This window comes from Canis aureus, chromosome 18, assembly GCF_053574225.1.
Source record: "Canis aureus isolate CA01 chromosome 18, VMU_Caureus_v.1.0, whole genome shotgun sequence".
Taxonomy (NCBI): Eukaryota; Metazoa; Chordata; class Mammalia; order Carnivora; family Canidae; genus Canis; species Canis aureus.
Genome location: NC_135628.1, coordinates 4,769,509 through 4,797,033, shown reverse-complemented (window position 1 = coordinate 4,797,033; position 27,525 = coordinate 4,769,509). Strand labels below are relative to the sequence as shown.

Genomic DNA, 27,525 nt, shown 5'->3' with positions numbered 1-27,525 from the left:
CAGGAAAACATATCTACACCATATTAAATGGCACTTACCTCAGCCTTCAAAAAGAAAAAAAAAAAAAAATCTCCCCTGAAACCTCTAACCATCAAAAAAGGAATCAATCATACCCTGTACTTTAGGTAAAATCAATTATACGAATATTTGCCATAGGTAGCAGGTAGCACTCTCCAGAGAGAAATGTGATGGTCAGAGAACTGTTTTTAAAGAGTCCCAGGTTATATTACAAGGATCCCAGGTTGTCTACGTGAATGGAGATGTTTTACCAAAGAAGGTGATGAATAGATACTAATGTGGCTTAACCTCAGGTAGCGGCTTTCAGGTAAATAAAATTATGGTGACACCCATCCTAGAGGTGAGGAAAACGCCTTGTCCGTTATCACCCCCTTGACCTGCTAATGCCTGGTTTTGTATTTGGAGTGAGCTGCCTACGTTTAGAGATGCCACGGAGGGGGGAACTCGTAAACGCTTAACGTCTTTAGCGCTGGTCTTACTTTTCAAGGAGAAAGAAGAGCAATTTTATGAGGTGGTCTTTTAGAGGAAGGGAAAGGAAGATGTGGATGATAGAATGTCCGTGACCAGACACTACCGTGAAAGCAGGAGAGGAAAGCCATTGCCTCGGTGCAGAATTCATCCGGGCATAACTCGCAAACAATGACATTGACCTGTTGGCCCAAGGAAGAAAAGAATCACAGGAAGGCTGCTAGGATTCCGAAGTAATTTCCAAAGCGGAAACATCACCTTTCTGGATATCTGTCGTTTAGTCTCCGAACACATCACTAAGTAACTAGACGTCTCTAGATTTAAATACAAAACTTAGCACATTGACTGGCTTTTCATTTTACCTCCAGATGTTTTGGTATCACGTAGATTCGGCCTTAAGATGTTTTCAGTTAAGTGTCTTAGATGAATCACTAAAATGCTATGTGTGAAATAGTAGCACATTTCGAGAGTTGGCTTTGGAACAAGACAAAGTTTGATCTTGAGGCCTCTTAGAAAAACGGATTCTTTTTAAAGCCATCACAATACGAAACGAAATCCAAATCTAAAGGGTGGTGGTAATTTAACTTCCTAATGCGGTTGAAGTTTCACTAATTTGGAGATGGAGAGAAGTCAAGAAATGTCTATCAAGCGTGTAGGCATCATTTTTGTCCGAGGCGGGGTCTGGTCACCTGGGAGGGCAAAACACTTAGAAGCTACCCTTTCTGGAAGGTTATGGGTCATCTGGCTCTCTTGAAATGCTTGGTTGTTTTTTTTTTTTTTTTTTTTTTTAAGTACATTTGCAAGGATGAGACCTGAGACCTACTTGCATTTTTGTTTTTTAAGGCTTATGCTAGAATTCTGGAGGTATATTCTTGCAGGAATATTTCTGGGTTTACTAGTTTGGTCTTTAAGTTTCTCTGCCTGTGGCTGGTGACAGTCTGTGGAATGAGTGAATTATAAATGTTTCCAGAAATTGTCCTGTCTTCCTCTAGCTCTCTGGAGCAGAAGAGGCAGACAGATGTTCCCCTTTTCTCTATGACCAGGGAATATGTTTAGTGACTTACGCTCTCGCCCATCAGTGATGTTGGACTTTGCCTTTCCTATGCATCTATAAGGACACTGAGGTTTCCAAAAGAGAGTCCTTCACAACCTAAGATGTGAATTTCCCTCCAAGCGATTAATTGTAAAAATCTTTGGATAGCTTCATTGGAATTTCTTGATTATTTCCAGGATAAACTACGTTAGGCCAAATTCAGCCCTCCCATAACCAACACAAAAAAATCATCACAGACAGTCACAGGAGTTTTATATAAATGTGCAGGAAGAAATCTGGCCTTCTGTGAAGATTGGAAAGAAGCTGTGTAGCATGAGTGCCTTAAGTCTCGAGTACTTTGGAAAAGCGTTCAGCTTCCTCCGAAAGAACTCTCAAGGAAGTTCAGCTTAGACTCCCTTATTTACCTGAGGCTTGACACTAAGGCCAACTAGCGCTGCTTCCTCGCATTCTAGCCTCTTCCCTCTCAGCAACCCTACAGCCAAGATGAAAAAGATTTTACAAATGAACTCCCGGCTTTGCTAGACATGCTCTCTTTAGGCTCCATGGGCAACATTGCTTCCTTTGATTGGTGATCGAAAGTTGTTGTGTTTTTTTGTTTTGTTTTCCCTATTCAATATGGAGTCACCTGAATGGATTTTTGCAGTCAGGGTTCGGAGGTGAGCATTTTGTCAACGAGAAGGATATCTGATTTGTAACGATGGGCAAATGACTGCGAGTACTTTGGAGAGTCCTGATACGGCTTCCACACTGAGAGCCTGTACACAATATGCCCAAAGATCACTTGTGTTAGCTATTTGTAAACTCTCTTTGACGAGGTCCAGCACTTTTTTATTTTATTTTTTTAGGTCCAGCACTTTAATTGATTCACTGGTGAGCTAATCTAGGTGAAGTCTTAAAATTCCATGTAGCTGAAATTCACTATTGACCTTTCAAAAATTTGCGATGTCATATTGAAACTCCAAAAGGAATGCACAAGAATATAGTTCTTAAACTAGAGAATAAAATTGCCGAATATCGCAGTAAATTAAGTTTAGGGATACACTGAGTGAGAGTACTACGCCCTTGGGGGATTTTAGAGACATTCAGTTATGCATTTGGCCTCATAAAACCCTAGGGCTGTGATGATTACATGATAGAAACACCCTCTGTTAAGCATTACCAAGTGTACAGCCTGGACGATTTTCTTAGGAATGGGGTGGTGGTGGTGGGCAAAAACAAGTGTATTTTCCTGTTTCTGGGGTTCACACGTAAACTCCTGTGTTTTCAGTGGGATTTCCCGAAAGCAAATGGACCATGCTACCTCTTGAAGGATGCTAACAATGCCAGGTTAAGGGATGAGTATTTTTGACGATGAAATCTAATTTTCAGTTCATTTGCTTTGATTGTATACCAGCCACTTCTTATGTTCAGAACTTTTAAGAAATTTATTACGTAATCAGATAGTGTTTACTTCTCCCTCTAAGTGAAACAGAAATGAAACATATATGTTTGAAAACTACGTGCTCACGGTTTTCACCCCTATTCTCCATAAATATTATTCTGCCTAAAATATGCCTGGAAAACAACAGCTGTTCACTCTGAGTTCATCCATTCATTCACCACTCAATGAGTGAATGATGCCTGCCACACAAGACACCGAGCAAGGGCGGGGATTTACAGATTTTACAACCTACTGGAAAAGAAAAATGTTGAATTTAGACACAGAGTGACCCAAGACTGAGTAGCTGAATGGGAGGTGAAAGGGGGTGGTTGGGGATTTGTCTCTGCTTCTTAATAAACATTTGGCTTATTTTTTTTTAATACTTTTTGGTCAGTGAAAGTTCTGAGTACTCTATCCTGATCTGCTCAAATCCTCTGGAAAGTTCAAATCCCAGAAAGAATCAGAAAGTCAAGAGAGCCCTTTCTTGGAAGGAAGAGTGACTGCTTCCTCCTTTCTCCTGAAGACAGAATCTGATCCTGGAGGGACAGGCACGGTGGTGACAGGACACGGAAGGACAGAGCAAAGAGCGAAAAGACCCTTCATCCTAAATTACGACTGGCCTCCTTCGACACTTGAGGCAAGTTCCTTAATTTCTTTAGTCGTCATCTGCAAGATAGGGACAACGCCACCCAACAGGACAAGCTTCTGACTAACTAAATGCAAGAAGAGATGAGCGGGGTCTCGGAAGACCAAGTCAGGGGACTTGTGTGTGAGGGGACAGCCCGTGGAGCTCTGCAAAGGCGGGAGACTTACTTCGGAGCAGGACCCTGCCAAAGAGGCTGTGATCCCTGTCCAGCGTGTTGCAGTTCCAGCGGTGCTGGCGGAACTGGTGCTGGCACTCTGCTGTCCACTCGGCCACGCCCAGCCCAATGGCACGCATCACGTCCGGGTGTCGGTGGCACAGCTGGCGCTGGCGGCTCACCAGGCCTGGCACATTGTCACACATCACCCTGGAGGAGCCGCCTGTAGCTCTCATGTACCTGCAAAGGAGCAACACGGAGGTGGAAACACCATGAACGTCAGGGCTGGGGCCCTGTTTCCCGGGAGACTGAAGAGCTCAAAGCACAGTTCACGTATGAATCCTTATCCTTCTGGGGGATACTGGGAAGCAAGAAGGGGCGCAGCACGCATGGGAGTCGATGCCACCCCAACATGGAGCGAGGATTGTGTGTCTCGGACGTGAGGCCAGGGCCACCTGATGATGCTCTGGCCAGGGAAGGAGAGTCAAGGTCAAGAGTGAGGGAGGGGGCAGTGTGTGTGGGGAAGAGTGCTTCAAAGGCTTTTCCCAAGAGGGCTCCGATCTCTGTGACACAGTATGTCTGGGCTTCGCTTTGGGGGCGTCCTCCTTTAGAAGCAGCTTGCTCCCACTTCTTTGACCCAATGTTTAAGTGTCTTTAGAAACTGTATCTGTCCAACCAACACCTGCTGGTGGTATCTGATGTTACATCTCTCCTCGCAGACATGCCCTTCTTTCCTTACCAAAGAATCCTTTAAATATTCCCATTTTTTCCCCCCAGCTCTCTCTGGCTTTTATAGAGAAAAGCCTTTGGAAGAAAAAAAAAAATTCTTTCTATTGTTATTAAGGACACTAAATGTTTGGAAGAATCAAACAGTGTTATAGCTCCATAAAGTACTTTTGAAAAGAAACTTTAACAAAAAATTACATCATCATCTCTACCCAGATGTTCTCTATTAGTCGTGAAATGTTTAGAAAGGTACCTTTTATATAACCCAAGCTGCCATAGGTGTCTTTTGAAGCGATCAAACAAGGAGAATGTCTTTTTCTTGTATTTTCATTATTTTATATGATCATAAAATCGTTACAGCTGCGACTTCCAAAAAATATATTTAAGTGACAGCTGAGAGACAATGTGACAAAAAGCCCGGGCAATAAATAATGTTTATACACCCATGGAAACAGAAATAGTCATTTTATTGAAAAATGGTCACTCTGATAAATCAATCTTTGATCCTGTGTCAGCAGTGTCAAGGCTAAACGCCTTCCTGTTCAAAGCGGCTTAGGGAGGAATTGAACCCTTCTTCCCATCAACGCTTTGCCTTGCTCCTTTGAAGAGCTCCAAGGTCTTCCTCAAGTTCCCTCCTCTATGGTCTTTAATTTGGCCGATGCTCCTCACTTTTGCCAGATTCTTGAAAACAAAATACCCCCCACCCCCCCTCCAGCAACACCAGCCCACCGTCCCTGGCATTCCTGAGTCCGTATTTTAGGATCTGCTCCGAAACTTGCAGGTTCAAGGGCGTCCCCCAGCTGCAACTCCACCTCTCCGGGACGCCAGGAGCGGGACGGAGCGGGAGGGTCTCGCCTCGGAGCGCCGCCGGGACCTGCTCCGTCTCGCGCCCGCCGCCCCTCCCCGCGCGCCCTGCCCCGGAGCCGCCGAGCGAGCGCCCCTGCAGTTACCCTCGCCGCGACCGCGCTTCCCAACGGGCGGCAGCGGGAGCCCCGGCGGGCGGCGGGCGGCGGCCGGGGGCTGGGGGGAGCCCGGAGGGGGCACTGCAAGTCCTCACCTGCGGGCTGCGCGGCCCCGCACCGCCTGGGGGACCTGGGGGGTCACTGCAAGTCCTCACCTGCGGGCTGCGCCGCGCTGCACCGCCTGGGGGGCCTGGGGGGACCTGGGGGGTCACTGCAAGTCCTCACCTGCGGGCTGCGCGGCCCCGCACCGCCTGGGGGACCTGGGGGGACCTGGGGGGTCACTGCAAGTCCTAACCTGAGAGCTGCGCGGCCTCGCACCGCCTGGGGGACCTGGGGGGACCTGGGGGGTCACTGCAAGTGCCCACCTGTGGGCTGCGCCGCCCGGGGGACCTGGGGGGACCTGGAGGGTCACTGCAAGTCCTCACCTGCGGGCTGCGCGGCCCCGCACCGCCCAGGGAGACCTGGGGGGACCTGGGAGGGGGACACTGCAAGTCCTGTGGGATGCGCGGCCCCGCACCTCCCCGGGGGATCCCGGCGGGGGACACTGCAAGTGCCCACCTGCGGGCTGCGCGGCCCCGGACCGCCCCGGGGGGGCCTGAGGGGTCACTGCAAGTCCTCACCTGAGGGCTGCGCGGCCCCGCACCGCCCCTGGGGGGGCCTGGGGGGACCTGGGAGGACACTGCAAGTGCCCACCTGCGGGCTGCGCCGCTCTGCACCGCCCGGGGTACCTGGGGGACCTGGGGGGGGGGACACTGCAAGTCCTCACCTGAGGGCTGCGCGGCCCCGCACCGCCCGGGGGGCCGGGGTGGGGGGCCCGGGCGGGGGAGACGGTTGCAGTTTTCACGCTGCATTTGCACACTCACGCACACACACGCCCGGGCTACAGAGCTAGGGCCCCGGCTGGCGCGTCTGTGTCACCGGGATGAGAAATTGGCTGGTTTTGCTGTCGCTCATCTGGATCCGAATCAACCAAACACCCGAGCTCTCTCGTTTGAGGGACGTTGTGGGGTTGGAATTTTTTTTTTTTTTTTTTTTTTTTGTAGTTGTCAAAACTGGACTGGTCTTGGGGGAGAGGCAGGGCGGCGGCGGGGGCGGCGGGGGCGCAGCGGCCGGGGCGGGCGAGCGGGCGGGCGGGCGGGGGCGGCGGCGGCGGCAGGTCCCCGGGGCCGGTGCGCGCCCCGCGCCCCGCGCCCCGCGCCCCGCGCCCCGCTCCCCGCCTCCCCCCTGCGCCCGCGCGCGGGGACTTACCACCACGAGGCGCCGACCCCGGGGGCGAGCCAGGCCAGGAGCAGAGGGAGCCAGAGCCAGGTTCCACCGACAGGGGCGTTCATAGTAACCCCGCTGCGTCCGCATCAGGTCAGACTCCGTGCGCGGGCGCCATGCGAGCCCCGAGCAGAAGCGCTCAGCGCCGGGAGCGCCTCGTCACGGCCGCCGCGCCGCGCCCCCGCCCCCGCCCCCTGCTCGCGTCGGCGACGAGCCGCGGACCCGCCGAGAAAGTTTCAGACCCGCGGCGGGGCGAGCGAGGGGGGCCGGCCCGGGCCGCTCGCCCCAGCGCGGTCCCCGAGGCGCGGCGAGCGCGGGCGGCCCGAGAGCTCTGCGCGCCCCCTGCGCGCCCCAGTCCGCTCGGCTCCCCGCCGGCCGGGAGCGGCCGGGGGAGGGGGTGCGGCGGGGGCGGGCCGCGGGCGCGGGGAGCCGGGGGCGGGGGCGGGGGCGGGGGCGGGGGGCGCGGGCCGCGGGCGCGTGGAGCTGCAGGGGGGCGGGGGCGGGGCGGGGCGGGGCGGGCGGGCCGCGGGCGCGTGGAGCTGCAGGGGGCGGGGGGCGGGCGCGCGGCTCGGCTGGGCTCGGCGCGGGGGGCTGGCGCGCGGCCTCGGGGGCGGCGGGGGGCGCCGTGCGGGGCTGCGGGGCTGCGGGGCTGCGGGGCTGCTGGCCCGGGGGCATCGGGGCTCCCGCGCGCACACGAGGCCCGAGCGTGCGGCGGCGGCGGCGGCGGCGGCAGGGCGGGGAGGTGCGGGGAGGGCGAGGGCGGGAGCCCCGGGAGCGCTCGGGTCGCTGCTCCGCGACGCGCCGAGGAAGAGCGAGGGCAGGCGCGGGGCGGCTCGCGGGGAGGGGCCGGGCCTGCAGCCGTCGGAGCGGGGAGCCGCGAGCCCGTGACCCCGCGGCCAAGGCGTCGGCGGGCGCGGGCCGGACGCACCTCGCGCCTCGCTCGGGGAGCCGCGGGGGCCGCGGGCGCCGGGGGGGTGGGGGGTGGGGGGTGCGGGGCGCGGGCCCTGGGGAGAGGCCCCTGGGGCCTGCGCTGGGTCCCCGCTTGGCGCGGCCGACGGCGGCTCGGGCCCGGGGGGGGGGGGGAGCCTCTCCCGCGGCGACTGGCCTGCGGCCCCGCCGTCTGTCACCGGGCAGGAAGGAAGCCCGGGGGCCGGTGGCGGCCGCGAGCCGTTGCGTCGCCCCCTGCCTCCCCGGGGGCCCGGCCGTGCGCGCGGCGGAGGGCGAGCAGGGGCGGCCGCGCCCGCGCCGCCGGGGCAGGGGCAGGGGCCGGGGCCGGGGCAGGGGCCGGGGCCCGCCGGGCGCGAGTGCGGGGCGAGGCTGGACGGGGCCAAGCCCGGAAACGCCAGGAACCTGACAGATGCTGTCATCGCCCCCCTCCGCCCCGCCGGCCCCCGGCAGGTCCAGCCCCTCCCAGGCTGACCCAGATACATCCCTGGTCGGGTCCGGAAAGGGAGGGGAGGCAAACAAGCACCGCGCCACCCACGACTCGGGAAGAGCAGGGCCCCGCGCCAGGGCCGCTCCGTATCGCTGGGCCGCGACCCAAGGGAAGTTCGGGTCGGCCTGTGCCGGCCGCAGGGAGGGGCGCGGGGGCGCGGGGCTGCGCGTCTGCTCCGCGGGTGCACGCGCGGGTGGCGGCGGGCGAGGCGGGCGAGGCGGGCGGGGGCCCGGGGTGGCCACCGAGCGGCAAGAAAGAGCCCTGCTTACCTTACCTCTCTCTGATGCTCATGACAGCGGCGGCCACCACTGACTGCCACTCCGCTCTGCCCAGTCTCTTGCGGTAAATGCAGACACCCGGGACTCGTGGAAGAAATGAGCGGCCCCAGAGGAGCCCCAAGGTGCCAAAAATTGCCCTCCTACCAGCACGTAATGTAGGGGTGGGTGTGTACGCGTATGCGGGGAAAGGTAGGCAGCTGCATGCTGCTCTTACGGACTGTGAGACCCGAAATCACCTAAAAACTCCTCAACTCCGAGTTCCACCCACCTCAGCACCTCCTGTCCTCACAGCTAAGGCGAGTTAGAAACACAAGGAGTGTGACCAGCAGCCTAGAGGTCCTTCCTCTCCGCCCAGGGGACTATTGAGTGGCCAGGACATCTGCCCTTCAGTTGTTGGTGAGGCCAATGGAATGACCTAAACCTGAAACAGACCTTCTGGAAAAAGAACGGACCATCCCCAATGCTAATTAAATCCACTCCAAGGACTTCGTCCTGGGGCAGAAGTACCACATGATTTGCAGAGAAGAAACAGGCTTGGTAAAAGGCAAAAAGCTCGAAAGTTCAAGAGAAGCTAAATCCAGATGTGAAAAAAAAAAAAAAAAAAAAAAAAAGGTCCACCCAAACACCCCTTCCTGACCTGTCCAGAGGCAGTCTGGAGCAGATGACTGGTCTCTTCCAGATGTGTGATTACATTTCCCTTCATTCTCCACCCCTGTGCACTTATGACCCGTTATGAGCCCTGTGCAACTTCTTCCTGCTAACAGGTCTGCCTCTCCTCCCTTCTCATACTGTACCTATTCTTCAGGTGGACCCTGAAGGAAGGGTCCTCAGGGTGGTCCCTGAGGAAGTTTGGAAATGCTCAAGAAACTCAGGGCAGTTATTACCATCCTCACTTCTCTCGCAATAAAAACTACCACCCTAAAGCAGAGTTAATAAATAATGAAGTAAATTGCATATGACTTCAGCTATGCTATAGCAGAGGATGAGGTAAGGAAAGGCAGGGTTCAGAGTGCCATTAGATCTATAGATGTCTGATTTTTAAAAAATTATTATTCAGTGAGAAATCTCAGAACTGACTGTAAAACTCATTTACAGTATACCGAGCCCGATTCTCTTTCTGAAGATTAATGTTAGTTTGCTTATAACTTCAGTATAGCATCGTAGCCAAATGAGTCAGTCTATTTTCTTAGTTAGATCCATTGTTTGTCTAATCTCCCAGGGCAGAGAGAGAACTAATTTACTACCAAACCATCTCCACCCTTTAAAAATGGAGAGTTACTTCTTCAACCAAATAGTCACTTGTGTTTCAGTCTGAACTGGCTTCTTCCTAAGGCCATGACTCCTAATTTAGCTACTCACTAACCAGTGATTCAAAGGTCTAGTATCTCAAACTTAGGTTCAGTGACCTTAAGTGAGAACATTTTGAATTAACAGGATGGGTCAAAATAGGGAAGAAAAAATATATCTTTTTATCTTCTAAATCTATGAGTATCATATACATTACAACATAGGTTATATATAAAATAACAACACAGAATATATATAATTACTTTTTTTTTTACTTGCTAAGTCTATACAAGTAAGAGTATCATGCATATAACATAGGTTAGCTTTCAAATTTTGTTTTTAATGCCCTTAAGAGCATTGCCCCTTTCCCTCTTTAGTCATTCCTAACATGTTATTAAGTGCACTCTTACCTACTCTTGGTCAAAAGTTCCTCTTAGGAATAGTTAAAAGTATCAGTGATTTAAATCTCAGTGTGCATTTAAGTGTGCATCAAAGATTTGCTTCTAGCCACAAGAGAGTAATAGGCACCTGGCTTGTTCTCCTACTGGGAAAAAAAACTCTAAAACTACAGGTGACAAAGCTTTTCAGGCATTGGGTAACAGGCAGCCCACAGCTGTGATCTTTGCGAGAGAGGAAATATATGAGGTATGTTCCATAACTATCCCATAACTGTCCTGATTTTTCTGCTGAAAGGCACCTTTTTCCCTGGGGTGCAAGAAAGTGGAACCCATGCAGAGTAGTCTCATTTAAGGAGAAACTGGACTTTTGGGCCGTTGAAGCAGCTGAAATTGGCAGGATAGCATATCTGAAAGTAGGTAGCTGTGAAAAGGGGGGCCCTAGAAGTTTACACGGGGATTCACCATGGTTCCTTGGCTGAATGCTGAGATGAATAAGGACATGATAAGACTCCACAGCCTAGTAGAGATTGCCTGCTGCATATCATGCAGTGTTGAGAGACATTAGAGTTCCATCTCAGTGGGGGTGGAGAGACCTCATGAGGCACTCCAAGCATTCATTTTAGATTTTAGAAAGGCCATCCCTTTAAAGTAAGGGGCACACCTTAGTGTAAAAAGCATATTTTAGGTCCCATATTACATACTCAATAAAAACAAAGCAGATAGGCCAAAGGAAATTTACAAGAATTAAACCAAACTCATTAAAAGAAGACAACAGCAATGCCTGGGTGGCTCAGTGGTTGATTGTCTGCCTTTGGCTCAGGGTGTGGTCCCGGGGTCCTAGGATCAAGTCCCACATCCGCCTCCCCTCTGCCTATGTCTCTGCCTCTCTCTCTCTGTCTCTCATGAATGAATAAAATCTTTTAAAATGAAAGAAGATGACATAATCCAACACCCATTTAAGGAAGACCAGACTATATAATTTTCAGTGTAGAACATACAATAACAAAAATTAATAGGCAAGTGAAAAGCCAGAAAAATGTGACTCAGACTCAAGAAAAAGCAATCAAAAGAGACTGACTCTGAGATGGCCCAGTTGCAGGCACCGGTGGGAAAATGTTTTTGAATAATTTATAATTATGTTCAAGTATTTAAGGGAAAATATGATCACAATGAACAAATAGGTGGAAATTTCAGTAGAGAAATGAAAGCCCTAAGAAACAAAATCTAGGACCAAAAAGTCTAATGTCTGAAATGAAAAATTCACTGAATGGGTATAACAATGGAATGGAGTAGGAAAGAGAAAAGGATGATAAGCCTAAAGACAGACGTTATCTAATCTGAAGAACTGAGAGAAAAGATACTGAAAATTAAAGAAATGTAACCTCAGATATCTGTGGTACAATGCCAAGTAGTCTAATATATGTGCGAGTGGAATTCCAAAAAGAGAGAAAATGTGATATGTGAGATTACATATATGTATACGAAAAAATACTGCACCCTATTTGTCCAATATGATAGAACACATCCATTTATAGACCCCAGAGGGTCAGAAAGCCTCAAGTGGAATAAATACGGAGCATAGCATACCTACATACATTATGGTCAAACTGTTTAAAAGCAAAGATGAGAAAAATCTCTAAAGCGACCAAAGGGAAGAGATACATTAAATACAGGTGAACAAGAATATGAATTACAGGTAATTTTTTATTAGCAATAATGGAAGTCAAGAGACAACAAAGCAACTTTTTAAAAATGCTTAAAAAACAGTGGTTCCCACAGAATTCTATAAGTGAAAAATGTCCTTCAAAATTGAAAGAAGAGCTGTTCTTTGTTTCCTCTTCTTCCCCTTACCTTGGGAATAAGGACTATAGTTCATGAGTATGGGCAAAACTGAAACAGAGCAACCCCAATAAAGTCTAAAACCAACTCTTGACAGGACCAAAGTGAGCCATAAGAAAATTCAACTCTCCCTGTAAAGAACATAATATCATTTAGGGTCCCTATAAATTCTTATCCATTATATCCAGCATCAAACCTAAAAATTAAAACAAAACAAAACCCCAGAAGCAAATCAACAGAAAAGAGACCCAGAAGTAATTTAGAGTTTTGATTCGAGTTACCAAAATAACTTTTAAAAGTTCACAAAATAACAGATAATTTTAACAGAGAACTGGAACTCATACAGAAGACTTACATAAGAATCCTAGAACCGAGGGAGGGGAAAGGAAGCTGTGACCAGAATTAAGAATAGATAGACGGTTTGAGGAACTATCAGCAGAAGAGTGGACTAGTAAACAAGGAGAGAGGTCAATAAAGAGTCTCCAGGTAATGCACAGAGAGGATTAAAAGGATATAAAATATAGAAAGGAAAATAAGAGACAGAGTGAAAATGTCTAGAGGAGAGAGAGAATGGGACTAAAGAAATATTTTTGAAAATTTTCCAAAAAAAAAAAAAAAAAGAAAATTTTCCAAAATGATGAAAGAAGGAAATCCACATACTTAAGAAATCTGTGAACGTGAAGCAGAACAAATACAGGGAAAACCATTCTTAGGTATATCACACTTAAACTGGTGACAAAGACAAGGAGAAAATATATTAAAGGTGCATGAAAAGACAGACATAGTAGCATTGTGGGACAAACCATAAGCTAGGGCTGGCTTTTCAATGCAAACTGTTGAAATCAGGGGACAGTAGAATGACATCTTTAAAAAACAAAAAAGGGGGAAACCTGGGTGGCTCGATGGGTTGAGCATCTGCTTTGGGATCAGGTCATGATCCCAGGGGTCTGGGATTGAGCCCCAGGTTGGGCTCCCTGCTGAATGGGGAGCCTGCTTCTCCCTCTCCCTCTATGCTCCTCCTATTCCACTCCTCCCCCATTTGTCAAATAAGTAAATCTTAAAACGAAATAAAAAATAAATAAATAAGAAGGGGTGGTGGGTGGGACTGCTAAACAGGAATTGTTTCTTTTTAAAGATCCTTCAAAAATGGAGACCAAAAAAAGATACTTTCAAACAAAAGCTAAGAAAGTAAGTATTAAGCTAGTTCTTTAGGCTGAAGGAAAAGTATACTATAGATGGTATTATGGAACTGCAGGAAAGAATGAACTCTGTGAAGGGTAAATTGTGGGAAGATATAAAATAGTATTAACTGTCAAAATGGTTATTAAGTGATTATAATATCTTGTGAGGTTTAAGACATGTAGAAGGAAAATGCATGACATCACTAGCATAAAAAGCAGGAGGGTGCTCTGATTCCAAGTTAGATGGAGTAGGTATACCTTGTATCTCCCACCGAATACAGAGATAAACTTGGAAAGGATGCATAGAGAAGCTATTGGAAGACTATGAAAAGTAAATGGTAGTGAGTGGACTGAAGAAAATGGGAATTTTAGGTACTAATAAGTAATGGTAAGTTTCTTATTTTGTATTTCCTGTAGCCTGGCCCCAAGGTAGCTAAACCCTTGAAGTGGGTACCTTGTATGAATAGAGAGACCCACAGAAGTCTCCAGAGAAGCTCTCTGGTTTTGATTCAAGGAACATGAAAGGGACTTCTAACATACCAGAGAGTGTGGGAGAAGTCCCCTCAGTGCTCTCACCCCACCCCATCTCTCTTATTTCTGGGTCTCCTGAAAAGTCCTATATTGGTGTTGTCAGTAGGGACAGTAGCATCAGTGAGAGCCCACATGTGCCTAAAACTCGGACAGAGGAGAAAATTCCTCTCCAAAAAGGGGAGCTGTGGTCTCAAGAAACCAGGACAAAATTCCATTGCCTCTTTTTCCCTCCTTTTCTTTCTTTTCTGTTGTGTGGCTCCAGAAATAGTTATAGTCACAGAAAGCAAATGGCAGAATGAGATAACTAAAGCCAGTTTCTGGTCATAGGACCAAGAAGGTAAGTCCTTTTTTTTAAAATTTTTTATTTATTTATGATAGTCAGAGAGAGAGAGAGAGAGAGGCAGAGACACAGGCAGAGGGAGAAGCAGGCTCCATGCACTGGGAGCCCGACGTGGGACCGGGTCTCCAGGATCGCACCCTGGGCCAAAGGCAGGCGCCAAACCACTGCGCCACCCAGGGATCCCCAAGAAGGTAAGTCCTTGAGAACCAGAAAATACCTGGGAAGTCAGAGAGAATGAGAAACCTGGAAGAGAGGCTCCATATCATTGTATTTAAACTCCTGTGCCTACTCCCAAGCTGTACACATGTGGATGTGACTCTAAATATCATACCAAAGACTTCTGAGAACAGAACTGTGAGATAGACCACCTCCCAGGATCTAGACAAACCACTGTGTCTTACATGTATGAGGTCGGCATGAAGAGCATTGCAAAGGCTTTGAAAATTGAAGTAACATCAGAACATCAGAACATGGAAAGCTAGTCAGAATTTTTAGCCTGAACATCAGAACATGGAAAGCTAGTCAGAATTTTTAGCCTGAAACCAATTGGGTTGATTGTATGCCAAAACAAGACTATCAACAATCTCTAAAGGACTTAATCTAGACCCAGAATCTTCTTACGATCTATTCAAAATGTCCAAGATACAACGAAAATTATATGGCATACAAAGAACCAAGAAAATTCCAAGTCATATGGAAAAAGATAATCTACAGACACTAATTCGTAGATGACACAGGTGTTGAAATTATCAAAGACTTTTAAAGTTGTTATTATGAAACGACTCCAAGAGGTAACGATGAAACTTTTGAAACAAATGGATGATAGAAAATACCAGCAAAGAAACAGAAAACAGAAAGAGTAACAACACAGAAGTTTTATAACTAAAAATATACACACTGTCTTCCTTACACCGATATAGAAGTATCTCACTAGCCCAGACCAAGAGCAAAATGGAGATGAAAGTGTGAGTGAACGTGAAGACAGATCAGTAGAAATTATCCAGCCCTAAAAAGAGAAGGAAAAGAGATTGAAAGGAAATGAACAAAGCCTCAGGAATCTGTGAAACAATTCTACAAGGTGAAATATGTCATGAAATCCTAGAAGGAGATGAAAAACATCCCATTGAAACAAAAAATATTCACAAAAATAATACCTAAAAACTTGCTAAATTTTATCAAAGGTATAAACCTAGAGATTCTAAAAGCTCAGAAAACCCCAAACAGGAAAGATCCAAAGAGATCCATGCCAAGACACATCACAATAAAACCGCTGAAAGCTAAGAGCAAAGATAAAATCTTATAACCTGACAGAAACAGATGATGCATTATTTATGAAGAACAAAGGAGAATGATGATTTTAATGACTAGAGATTTCTCATCAGAAATTATGAAAGCAGAAGGAAGTTAAACAATGTTTTTATTATTTTAAATATCTTATTAGGAGAGTACGCAAGTGTGCATGCAAATGGGGGGAGGAGCAGGGAGAGAGAGAGAATCCTAAGCTGACTCCAAGCTGAGCTAGGAGCCTCCAGTCCACGAAATCAAGAGTTGGATGCTTAACTGACTGAGCCATCCAGGTGCCCTAGACAATATTTTTTTAAAGCTCTGAATGAAAAGAAAATTCAGCCTGGGTTGAATATCCTTCATTAATGAAAGTGAAATAAGGACACTCTCAGACGAAGGAAGATGAAGAATTTACCATCAGGAGACCTTTTTAAAATAAATGCTAAGAGAATTTTTGAAGACAAAAAGAAAATTATATAAGGAGACCTGAAAAACCTGGAGTGAAAGAAAGGCAAGGAAGCTGGGTAAATATTACAAACTACTTCTCTCCAGCTATTTAAAACATGTTTGAAAAAAAAAAATGATGATTGAAGGCAAAAAAGGGAACAGTCTGAAAGTGTTTTCATTGTGTATAGATATAGTACATAAGAAACTACAGTATCAGGTGGGGAGGGTAAAAGGACTTACATGGTGGTAACTTTCTACATCCCACCTGAATTTGTAAACTGTTTATGTTAGAATCAACTGCACAAAGTTATGCATATATAATACAACCCCACTAACAATGACTATACAGAGAGGAAAGAATGTAAAAAATTAAGATGTTCAAATAATCCAAAAGAAGGTAAGAAAGGGGACCAGAGCAATGAAAAAGAAAACTAGGAGGCAAATAACTAAATGATAGACACAAATCAAGATATTATCAATAATTATATAAAATATACATATATGGTCCCAACGCAAAAATTTAAAAGTAAAGATTGAAAAAATAAAAACACAAGACCCAACAATATGCTATCTATAAGAAACTCACTTCAAATATAATAATACAGGTAGATTAAAAGGAGAAGGAGAGGAGAAGATACATCACGCAAACACTAATTAAAGAAAAGATGAAGTGGATATGTCAATATCAGAGTAGGTATCTGAGCAAAAACACTTACCTGAGATGAAGAGGGTGTGACCTAACTATAAAAGGGCCAATTTACCGAGAAGACAGACAGTGCTAAATGTGTATGCACCAAACAACAGGCTTGCAAAACATATGAAGTAAAATTTGACCAAACTGAAAGAAAAAGCAGACAGATTAACAATCACAGTTGTTATCAACATTTCACTCTCAGTGGTCGGCAGAACGAGCAGAGAATTAAGATACAGAACTCAACAATACCATCAACCGACTGGATTTAGTTATTTATAGAATGTCACTCTACAACAGCAGAATATACATTCTTCTCAAGTGAAATGGAGCACTCACTAAGATAGAGGCTATGCTAGGTAGTAAACAGTAACAAATGAAAAGAAGCAAAATCATACCAAATATGTTCTCTGAGTGAAATGGAATGAAATGGAAAATCGATGAGGGAAAGAAATCAAGAAAACCTCCAAACTTCTGGAAATTAAGCAATATACACCTAAGTAACCTATAGGTCAAAAAAGTCTCAAAGGATATCAGGAAATACTTTGAACTGAGTAAAAAGGCATTAATATGAAGCCATGTTTAATACACATTCTAAGTCAAGAACAGATATTGTAATCTCTAGGTTAACCAATACAGAAATAACACAACAAATCACTTTTTCAGTTACCTATTGCTACATAACAGCCCGCCTTCCAAATTACTGCTTTTTAAAAATTGTTATCTATTTTTTTAAAATTCAAGTATAATTAACATCCAGTGTTTTATTAGTTCCAGGTGTTCAACATAGTGATTCAACAATTCTACACGTTACTCAGTGCTCATCAAGGTAAGTGTGCTCCTTAATCTCCTTCACCTACTCCATCCATCCCCCACCCATCTCCCTTCTGGCAACTACCAGTTTGTTCTCTATATTTGTCTTTTTTTAAAAATATCTTATTTATTTATTCATGAGACACACACACAGAGAGGCAGAGACACAGGCAGAGAGAGAGAAGCAGGCTCCCTGCAGGGAGCCAGATGGGGGACTTAATCCCGTGACTCCAGGATCCTGCCCTGAGCCAAAGGCAGGCGCTAAACCGCTGAGCCACCCAGGGATCCCCTTTTGTCTTTTATATTTTGCTTTTTTCTTAAATTTCGTGGATGAATGAAATCATATGGCATTTGTCTTCCTCTGACTTATTTCACATAGCATAATACCCTCTAGGTCCATCCATGTGGTTTCAAATGGCAGGATTTCGTTCTTTTTTAATGACTGTATTTTCCATTTAAGTTCCTGGTTTTAAAAATTGAGATAGAATTAACATATGATTAATTTTAAGGGTACAACTTAATGATTTGATATGCGTATATATAATGAAATGACTACAATAACTTTAGTTCACGTCCATCACCACGCGTAAAATTTTTTTTCTCATTATGAGAACTTTTAAGCTTTACTGTATAACATCTTTCAAATATGCAATGCAATATGGTTCACTATAGTCTCCAGGCTGTATGCTACAGCCCCAGGATTAATTTATTTTATAACTAGAAGTTTGTACTTTTAGATCACCTTTACCCATTTTATCTGTGCCTTATCCCATCAATGACAACCACCGTCTGTTTGTTGTATCTATGAGTCACTAAAAAAAAAAAAAATTTAGATTCCACGTATATGTAATGATACAGTATTTTCTTTGACTTATTTCACTTAGCATAATGATCTCAAGGTCCATCCATGTTGTTGCGAAAGACAAGATTTCCTCATTTTTAACGGCTGAATAATAACTCCATGATACACACACTCACATTTTATCTCCTAATGGACATTTAGGTTGTTTCCATGTCTTGGGAATTGTGAGTAATGCTGCAGTGAACATGGGAGTGCAGATATCTTTTTGAGATAGTGATTTAATTTCCTTCGGATAAATGGCCAGAAGTGAAATTCTTGGGTCATATGGTAGTTCTAATTTTATTTTTTTGAGGAACATCAATACTGTTTCCCATAGTGCTGTACCAGTTTGCATTCCCACAAACAGTGCAAAGGGGTCCCTTTTCTTCACATCCTCATCAACACTTATTTTTTGTCTTTTTTTAATAATAGCTACTGTAACAGTGTAAAGTAATATCCCACTGTGGTTTCGATTTGCATTTCCCTGATTAGTGATGTTGAGCACCTTTTCCTGTACCTGTTGGCCATCTGTAGGTCTTCTTTGGAATAGCGTCTATCAAGGTACTTTTCTCATTTATTAATTGGATTTTTTTTTCCTATTGGGTTAAGTTCTTTATATATTTTGGATATTAATCCCTTATCAGATAAGTGATGTGCAAAGATTTTCTCTCATTCTGTAAGTTGTCTTTTCAAAGGCAACTTTCTTTGCTGACAGTTTTCTTTGCTGTACAAAACCTTTTTAGTATGATGTAGTCCTACTTAATTTTTGCTTTTGTTGTCAAATCCAGAAAATTATCATCAAGACTGATGTCCAAGAACTTACCATCTATGTTTTCTTCTAGGAGTTTTGTGGTTTTAGGTATTACATTCATGTCTTTAATCCATTTTGAGTTGATTTTTGTAAAAAGTATAAGATAGTGGTTCAATTTCATTCTTTTTGTATGTGGCTGTCCAGTTTTTCCAGTACCATTTATTGAAGAGACTATCCCTTTTGTATGTCCCTGGCTCCTTTGTTATAAATTAATTGAGTAAATATGTGTGAGTTTATTTCTGGGCCCTATATTTGTTCCATTGGTCTATGTGCCTGTTTTTATGCCAGAATCATTGTTTTGGTTACCATAGCTTTGTAATACAGTTTGAAATTAGTAAGTGTGATGCCTTCAGCTTTGTTCTTTCTCAAGATTATTTTGGCTACTTAGGGTCTTCGTGGTTCCACTCAAATTTTAGGATTGTTCTATTTTTGTGAAAATGCCATTAGAATTTTGATAGGGATTGCACTGAATCTATAGATTGTTTTAGGTTTGTATGGACATTTTAATAATGTTAATTCTTCTAATCCATGAACATGAAATATGTTGCCATTTACTGTGCCTTCCTCGATTTCTTTCATCATTGTCTTAGCATTTAGTGTACATGTCTTTAACCTCCTTGGTTAAATTTATTCTCAGGTATTGACACAATTGTAAATATGTTTTCATAATCCTCTTCTTGGTAGTTCATTACTAGTGTATGGAAATGTAACTGACTTTTGTATATTGATTTTGCATCCTGAAATTTTACTGAATTAATTTATCCTAACCGTTTTTTGGTGGAGTCTGTAGGCTTTTCTATGTATAATATGAAGTCATCCGCAAAATGAGATAGACTTCTTTCTTTCTGATTTGGATGACTTTTTTTCACCTTGCCTAATTGCTCTGGCTAGAACTTCCAGTACTATGTTGAATAAAAGTGGCAAGAGTGGGCATCTTCATCTTATTCTTGGTCTTAGAAGAAAACCTTTAATTTTTTCACTGCTGAGTACAATGCTAGCTTGGGCTTGTCATTATATGGTCTTCATTGTGTTGAGGTACATTCCCTCACTTTGTTGAAAAATTTTTTCAGGAATGGATGTTGAATTTTGTCAAATGCTTTTTCTGCATCTATTGAGATGATTATATGATTTTTTTTATCCTTTATTTGTTAATGTGGTATATCACATTGATTTGTGCATGTTGAAACATCCTTGCATCCTGGAATGAATCCTAATTGATCATCGTGTAAGATCATTTTAATGGGTTATTATATTTGGTTAGCTAATACTTCGTTGAGGATTTTACACCTTTGTTCATCAGAGATATTGGGCTGTAATTTCTTTTCTTGTAGTGACCTTGGCTAGTTTTGGTATCAGGATAGTACTGGCCTTATAAGTTTCGAAGTATTCCCTCCTAATTTTTGAAAGAGTCTGAGTAGGATTGGTATCAATTAATCTTTAAATGTTTGGTAGAATTCACTGGTGAAGCCATGTGGTCCTGTCTTTTATTGTTTGGGAAGTTTTTGATTAATGTTTCAGTACAATCTTCTATCTAGTAATAGGTCTAACCAGATTTTCTCTTTCTTCATTATTCAATTTTAGTATGTTGCATGTTTCTAGGAATTTATCCATTTCTTCCAGGTTTTCCAATTTGTTGGTGCATAACTATTCATAGGACTCTAATGATCCTTTGTATCTCTGGGATCAGTTATAACATCTTTTTCATTTCTAATTTTGAGTCCTCTCTCTTTTTTTCTTGGTGAGCCTAAAGGTTGGCCAATTTTATCTTTTCAAGAAATCAGCTTTTAGTTTCATTGATCTTTTCTACTATCTTTTTAGTCTCTATTTATTTCCTGATCTTTGTTATTTCCTTCCTTTTACTAACTTTGGGCTTTATCCTTCTTTTTCTAGTTCCTTGAGGTGTAAAATTTCCTGTTGCTTAATGTAGGCATTATCACAATGAACTTCTCTTAGAACTGCTTTTGCTGCATCCTGTAAGTTTTGGTATGTTGTATTTCCATTGTTACCTGTCACAAGATATTTTCTATTTTCTGATTTCTCTTTTGATTTCTTTTCTGACCTATCATTTATTCAGGAGGATGATGTTTAATATCCACGTATTTGTGGATTTTCCAGTTTTCTTATAGTAACTGATTTCTACCATTTGTGGTTGGAAAAAAATGCTTACTATGATTTTAATCTTCTTAAATTTATGAAGACTTGCTTTGCGGATTAACATATGGTCTATCCTGGAGAATGTTCCATGTGCATGAAGAAGAATGTGCATTCTGCTGCATTTGGATAAAATATCCTGTAAATGTTTAAGTCTATCACTAGTAATCAGAAAACTACAAGAATAGAACAGAAATAATCAACCTTTGCATCCATCACATAGGAAGAAGTTAAGTCAGTAAGTGTTGGTATGGCTGTGGGGTAGGTAATGGACACTCATATGCTGCTTATATGTCTGTAAATTAATAGAGGCTCCTTGAGGAGCAGTATAGGAGTGATGCAGTAAGACTCTGTAAACACATGGTAGGATAATTCAAGAATGTTTGATTTACAAAGAGACTATTTTTTGAAGGTGTAGGCAAAGGAGCTGTTACCACCCTCAGACTGGAAGGAACAGGAAGTGACGGTTCCTGGAACCTAGAAGGAGTGACTCTGGCAGGGGTGCAATCCCCTTCAGTTGAGGGACACAGAAATCTTGAGGGGAGGAGAAAGAGGTGAATAAATACATGAACCTTGCTCTACCTTAAGTATTCTGCTGGGGTTCTCTGCTGGATAAACCCAGTCAAGAGCTTAAAAGGCCTTTGATGTGGTTCATAGATTTAGCTTTTCAGTGTGGGTCTAGGGTGAGAGGAGATTTGGAGCGGTAAATGGAAATACCTGGCAACATCAGTAGTTAATGATGTTGAAAATATTTGTGCCCCCCAACTAGCTATTCCACTGCTAAATACAGCTAAGGAAACTTTGTCACATGTATACGAGGTCACATACACAAGCATGGACAGTAACACTATTGAGAATAATCCAAAATAACTCAAAATTTTATCAGTAGGGGAATGGGTGGTGAAATGTGAGATGGACATATGATGAAATATTGTACAGCATTTCAAAGGAATTAATCCACATCTTTGCTTTTTTACATGGATGTGTTGGAAAATGATGTTGAGGGAAGAAGCAAATTGAAGAACGAGGCAACATAAGTATAGCCCTGTATTAACTGGGAATACTTTTGGCACCATTATTAGAAAACCCAGCCACAGTGGTTTAATCAAAGAGGATATTATTTTCCTCACATCCAAGAGTCAGACTACCCAGAGCTGGTGCAGCTGCTCCAGGATGTGTACAAGGACAGTTCTTTTGCTGCTCTTAGTGTATGGTGACACTTCTAGGTATTTGGTAGCATCCCCATGTCTGTGTTTAACGTGACATCAATGCAGATTACTTAGAAATTCAGCGAACTTAAGATTTTTCCATCTCTTTAGTATTAGTTTTCAAGTAGATGTGAAATGAGTAAATATTTTTCAGGTCAGGTGAATTTAATGAGTAAGAACCTGAGAAAATGTGTACCTTTCACATGGATGAACTATGGCACCCCTTTGGTGTATAATGTTTCAGGGAGGTGAGATCCTCTGTGACTTGGGAAGGTGAAGGCATATTAGCGTAGGTACTAAGCCCACAGTCTGACCACGACTGAGCCACGCACCTCCTTACGCCATCCAGTCCTCATAAGAGTGCAAACTCTAGCTCCTTCTACTATCACAAGAGGGTTTTAGTAAGTGTGGCTTTATAGACAAATGGTTTCTACCTCTGACTTGTGGCTGCTTGCATCTCTCTGTATTTGAGTGTGGTACAATCTGTTAAAAAGGGAAAGGGGAAATAGAGGCAGTCTTACCAGATAATTTATTAATAATAAGTATTTATTCTTATTATCTGCAAGACCTATTAACTGTTGTCTTGTGGATTGTGAATACTTCCGTATCAGTTTAGACAATTTAAGTATTTTTAGTTATGTGTCACTACATGATAGAAAATATTTCTCTCAAAAACATGGTCCTGGCAATTAGAAAAATCTGATTTTTTCCCCCTCATGTAGACTACCATTTTTGTATATGTAAGGCACCATAATAAACGCTTTAGATAAATAGTAAACATTATATTGGCTACCATTTAAGTATGGCACACACTAGACATTGTAGAAACTATGCCTTAGTTCGCTAAACCTTGTAACAACCTTATAGGTTTAGTTCAATAGGTTTATTAAGAAATAGGTTTTGTTAAATTAGCTAAATGACTGGCATACAATAAATGCCCAATTAAAGATGATTTTTTTAGTATGATCATTATTGTTATGTTCACGTCATAGAGGCAGAGACCTGGAAGGTTTTCTAAAAGCTGCACAGCAAGTAAGGAGCAGAGCTGGAACTGGAATTCAGGTCTGCCTGGCCACAAAGCTCAATTAATTATAAAACTTTACAACATCTTTTTTCAAAATAGGAAACTAAGTTTCAGAGAAAATAGTTATAAATAATAATCCTGTATTTCAGGATTTAGGAAAGACACTGCTGCGGACGGCTGGGTTCCTCAGAAAGCAGACACTGAGGCGGAGATGAGCACACTGGGCATTTCTTAGGGAGTGCTCTGGGCAGCGACACCTGTGCAAGGGAAGGAAGGAAGCAGGAGTGGGCCAAGGGAGGAGAAGGGCTGTGGCGCAGTCTCGGTGAAGGCCTCTGCCAGCAGGATGGCCCTTTAGGCTTCTCTGGAGTTGGGACGAGGTTCCCTGAAGCTGGGACCTTTAAACTCCTCGGCTGATTCGCCGTCCCTGCAAGCAGCTGGGGGAAGGCAGCTTGCTTTAATGGAGAGAACCCTCAAGGAGGCCCGTTTGCTCCCTGCACTCACGGCCGCTGGGGCAGGAAGTCCTTTACTCCTTAAAAGGAGGTCTCAAAGGAGCCTCACCACAGAGACCACTTCTGGAAACAAAACTTTAATAAGAACAAAATTTGCATTTTTTCCTTCCGTGCTATGATGCTATTCCTATTTATCTAGAAACTGATTTAGGGACTTTGCATATTAACTTTACTTTTTTATTTCCCCAATTTAAGTCCAGTTTTGGTTGGCCACAGCTAACCACGAATATGTTATAATCCTGCCACTGATATGAAAGGTAATGATATTACCCCTGACTGGATAGTTACAGTATTACTACTGAAGATCTTGGTGTCCCATTTTAATTCCTTACACGGGGGGGGGGGGGGGGGGGGGCAGGGAAAATTGTACATCTGCAACTCCCAAAATTGGCTTAATGCTAATGAGACCTGAATCCGTGATGAGTAGAAATTTACTTTCAATTCAGTCTAAATCTCTTCTAAAAGATTTCACATGCTGGGAATTTTGCAGATTTTCCTCTTGTAACTGTGTTTTGTAGGAAGGCATAGTTGAGGTTGAGACCTAACCCCCACAAGGAAAGATAAGTCAATCTTTCACCATTCTCAAGTGTGGAAATTTAAATAAACAAACCACTTCACCACACTCTTTCTTATGATGCAGTCTCACAAAGTTTTATTTTTTCTAACATTTACATCCTTAAATAATAGTAATCCTATTGTCTCTCTTAATAATAAAGTAAGTTTTCCAATCTCATATAAAATACATAATGTATGGGTATGTATAATGTCTGACACATACTAAGCACTCAGTAACCATTAAATTAGTTGGTGTCATTATTCATAGTTTTGCCAAAAATATAAAATTGGCAGCAACCAAATGTTAAAATCAATTCTCACAATCAGATCTCTGAATGTGAAATCAAAAGCAAAACCATTCGAGGGGTTCAATTTTCAAATTGTTTAGTAAACACTGATTCTTGTAAAGGCCCTAAGGTTTTGTTCTTTTTTCAGAATTCCAAATTGGATCTATCTCTGAAGATGGCATTATTCTGAGTCCGTCTTAGGAACAATCTGTTTTGGGGCACCTGGTGGCTCAGAGTGGAGCGTCTGCCCTTGGCTCAGGACGTGACCCCGGGGTCCCAGGATCGAGTCCCATGTCGGGCTCCCTGCATGGAGCCTGCTTCTCCCTCTGCCTGTGTCTCTGCCTCTCTCTGTGTGTGTCTCTCATGAACAAATAAATAAAATCTTAAAAAAAAAATCTATTTTACAGATGAGGAAATCAAGACCTGGAAAATGCACACACTAATGACAACAGAGCTGGAACCTAGGCTACTTTCTACTCATGGTCATTGGAGATGTGAGGGACATGTTAGGGGGCGAGAGGGAGGAGATAGCATAAAACAGTGACATGGATTTCAAAAGGGAAAAAAAAATAAAGGAGATTAAAGTGTCTGAAAGATTCCAGGAATAAAATTCATGGAAACAATTATGAAATAGCAGTTGAAAAGAAAAAGGTGATAACACTATTCTATTGAGAGAAAACCGGAGATGATGCCACTCCTGAAAATGTCCTCATTTTATTTCACGGTAAATTAAATACTGTAATGCAGTATTAAAAATTTGTTATTTTTTTTAGAATATTGATAAGATAGTCTGAACTTACAGGTACAGAAATATAACAGAGCATTGCTCAAATGGTTTAGAATTAGTTTCTCTAATAACTAACAAATGTGTCACATAAGTCCAGTATAACATTTTTATTGGCACTTGAAATAAATGTATTACTCACTAGTGGATGTGCCAGAAAGAAAATCCCCACCCTACTTCCACCCCCACAGAGCTACAAATGATTATTTATTAAGCAGTGACAGAGTGACTTGGAGTGCAAAACAGAAGTCATCATGGTTATCTGTGTTCCTAAAGATTAACTTTCACATAGCGTTGAAATCAAAAAAAGGTTGGGCACTAAGAAACCAAAAACTCAGTTTTGCTTCTGGTGCTTGCAATTGTAACTGGCTTAATTTCTAAGTGATACCCTTTTAGACTATTAAATATCCTGTTTCCCGTATTTACTAAATACAATGAAGTTAGGTATTAAGCTGAAATATCTCCCACAGGAAGGCTTTCAAAGTTGAGAGTGTAGCCTTCTTCACTCATCATTTATCCAACCATTATGTATCCTAGTCAAACCTGGGGGTGGGGGGTGTCTTTCCCTTCTGTTTCCAGTAGACTTAAGGTGTTCTGAGAATTTTCAGCATCCGATGATATTACCCTAGAACCAGGTAAAGTTTACATGAAAAGAATTTAGCTAAAGTTTCTGACTTCAAAAAAAATCTTGTACACTCTTCTGGACCAAGCACTATACTAAGCTATACATAGCTATTGGTTGGTTAGTACCCTAGAAATATTGGTTAAGGAATTTCTCTGTTAGGATGAAAGTGTGAGGAGCAGTATGGTATTACTCCCCAGAGAAACAAGCAAAGCTAAAGAAAGCTATAAAAATACAACCTTTATTTAAAGTCTCTGGAAAGAGTCCTAAGGGCTCAGAACCAATGAAGAAACATTTACTCAAGGAAATCTACTAAAACTCAGTAAGAATATTAAATCATGACCCATTCTCTCCCTTACCACCTGCCCCTTGCAGCCCCAAGTTAGCTCAGCTTGGCAGACACTCTGGGCGAAAATGGCCGAGAAGATGGGCTGCCTCTCCCCTCAGCTACCAGATAAGGGTCACCATATCTCATCTGAAGGACAAGCCACAGGCGTTTCTCATGCCCCCACCTCTGAGCGTAAGTGGCTACATTCTGGTGTGAAGCTGAGATAGTCGAGGGTTTTCTCCTTCCATTGAGCCCCACAGGATAACGACTGTATCCTGGAAACTGCAGACTGGAATATTGGGGCCCTGATCTCCCGCAAGCCAGCTCACTTACAGGGCAGTGTTGTGACAATCAGCCCGGAAGCCCAGGGGCTACTGCCCTATGCAGCACTCAGAAGAGCGGCTCAGATGTTGCTCAAGGGGAGAATCACTCCCTAAGAAAGGAGAGCTTGCGACTTCTCCCTAAAGGAGTGGACTTTATTTGAAAGAGAATGTGGAGAAAATCAAGCCAAAGTTTATCCTCAAAGACAATAGCTCTTTTTAATTAGCAACAAGCTAAACTACAAGGGAGAGAAACAGGGAAAGGGCTAAGAAGGGCCCTCTCCTGGTCAGAATACACCTCAAAATCTGGCTTCAAAGCTGCCCCTGTCCAAATTTAATTGTCAGATTGCTGGGCAATTCATGCCTTGGGGCATGTCATGAACAGTAGAGCCATCGAGCAGTAGGCAGTGGAACCCGAGCATTGGGTGTAGTACCAAACGCAGGAGATAGCCCATCAGACTAATCAGGAAAGGAGGCTGCTAAAACGGGGCCTGCTAAAACCACTGTCATCTCCAGAGGACTGTATATATGCCCACGACTATACTCTTGGAGGAGCAGCATCAGGGTTTCACACTCTGGGGGAAACAAACTTCACGAAAATAGTCTTGCCATGTCACTAAACAAATGAAAAAAAGCAAACAACATTAACAAAAATTCCATGCGGGGAGAAAGAGAGAGAGGAATCACTTTCCAAAGCTGCTGTATTGTCTAAAATACCCAGTTTTTTTAAAAAAATTTATTTATTTATTTATTTATTTATTTATTTATTTATTTATTTATTTATTTATGATAGACATAGAGTGAGAGAGAGAGAGAGAGAGAGAGAGAGATGCAGAGTGTGTCACAGGCA

The 27,525-nt window shown here is 43.8% G+C and overlaps 1 protein-coding gene and 1 long non-coding RNA gene across 4 annotated transcripts in view; one reads left to right on the top strand and one right to left on the bottom strand.

Annotated features, from left to right (window-relative positions):
• WNT2 (Wnt family member 2) overlaps nt 1-8,761 on the bottom strand; it is a 48,958-nt gene extending 40,197 nt beyond the window's left edge. The window contains exons 1-2 of one of the 2 annotated variants that reach the window (XM_077856015.1): nt 8,421-8,761; nt 3,774-4,000 (exon numbers count right to left, since the gene is read on the bottom strand). In XM_077856015.1, the coding sequence (XP_077712141.1) occupies nt 3,774-4,000; nt 8,421-8,437 (244 nt within the window). In that variant the 5' untranslated portion in view covers nt 8,438-8,761. Of the gene's footprint in view, nt 1-3,773; nt 4,001-6,696; nt 6,927-8,420 lie in introns of those variants that run through there. The other variant, XM_077856014.1, reaches the window with a different exon arrangement.
• LOC144288516 (uncharacterized) lies at nt 6,641-25,010 on the top strand. 2 transcript variants are annotated; one of them, XR_013356380.1, is made up of 4 exons: nt 6,641-6,804; nt 8,443-8,546; nt 17,194-17,251; nt 24,770-25,010. It is a non-coding gene; the product is annotated as an uncharacterized LOC144288516 (long non-coding RNA). The 2 variants fall into 2 exon arrangements; XR_013356381.1 differs by lacking the exon at nt 8,443-8,546.
• The last annotated feature ends 2,515 nt before the right edge of the window (nt 25,011-27,525 follow it).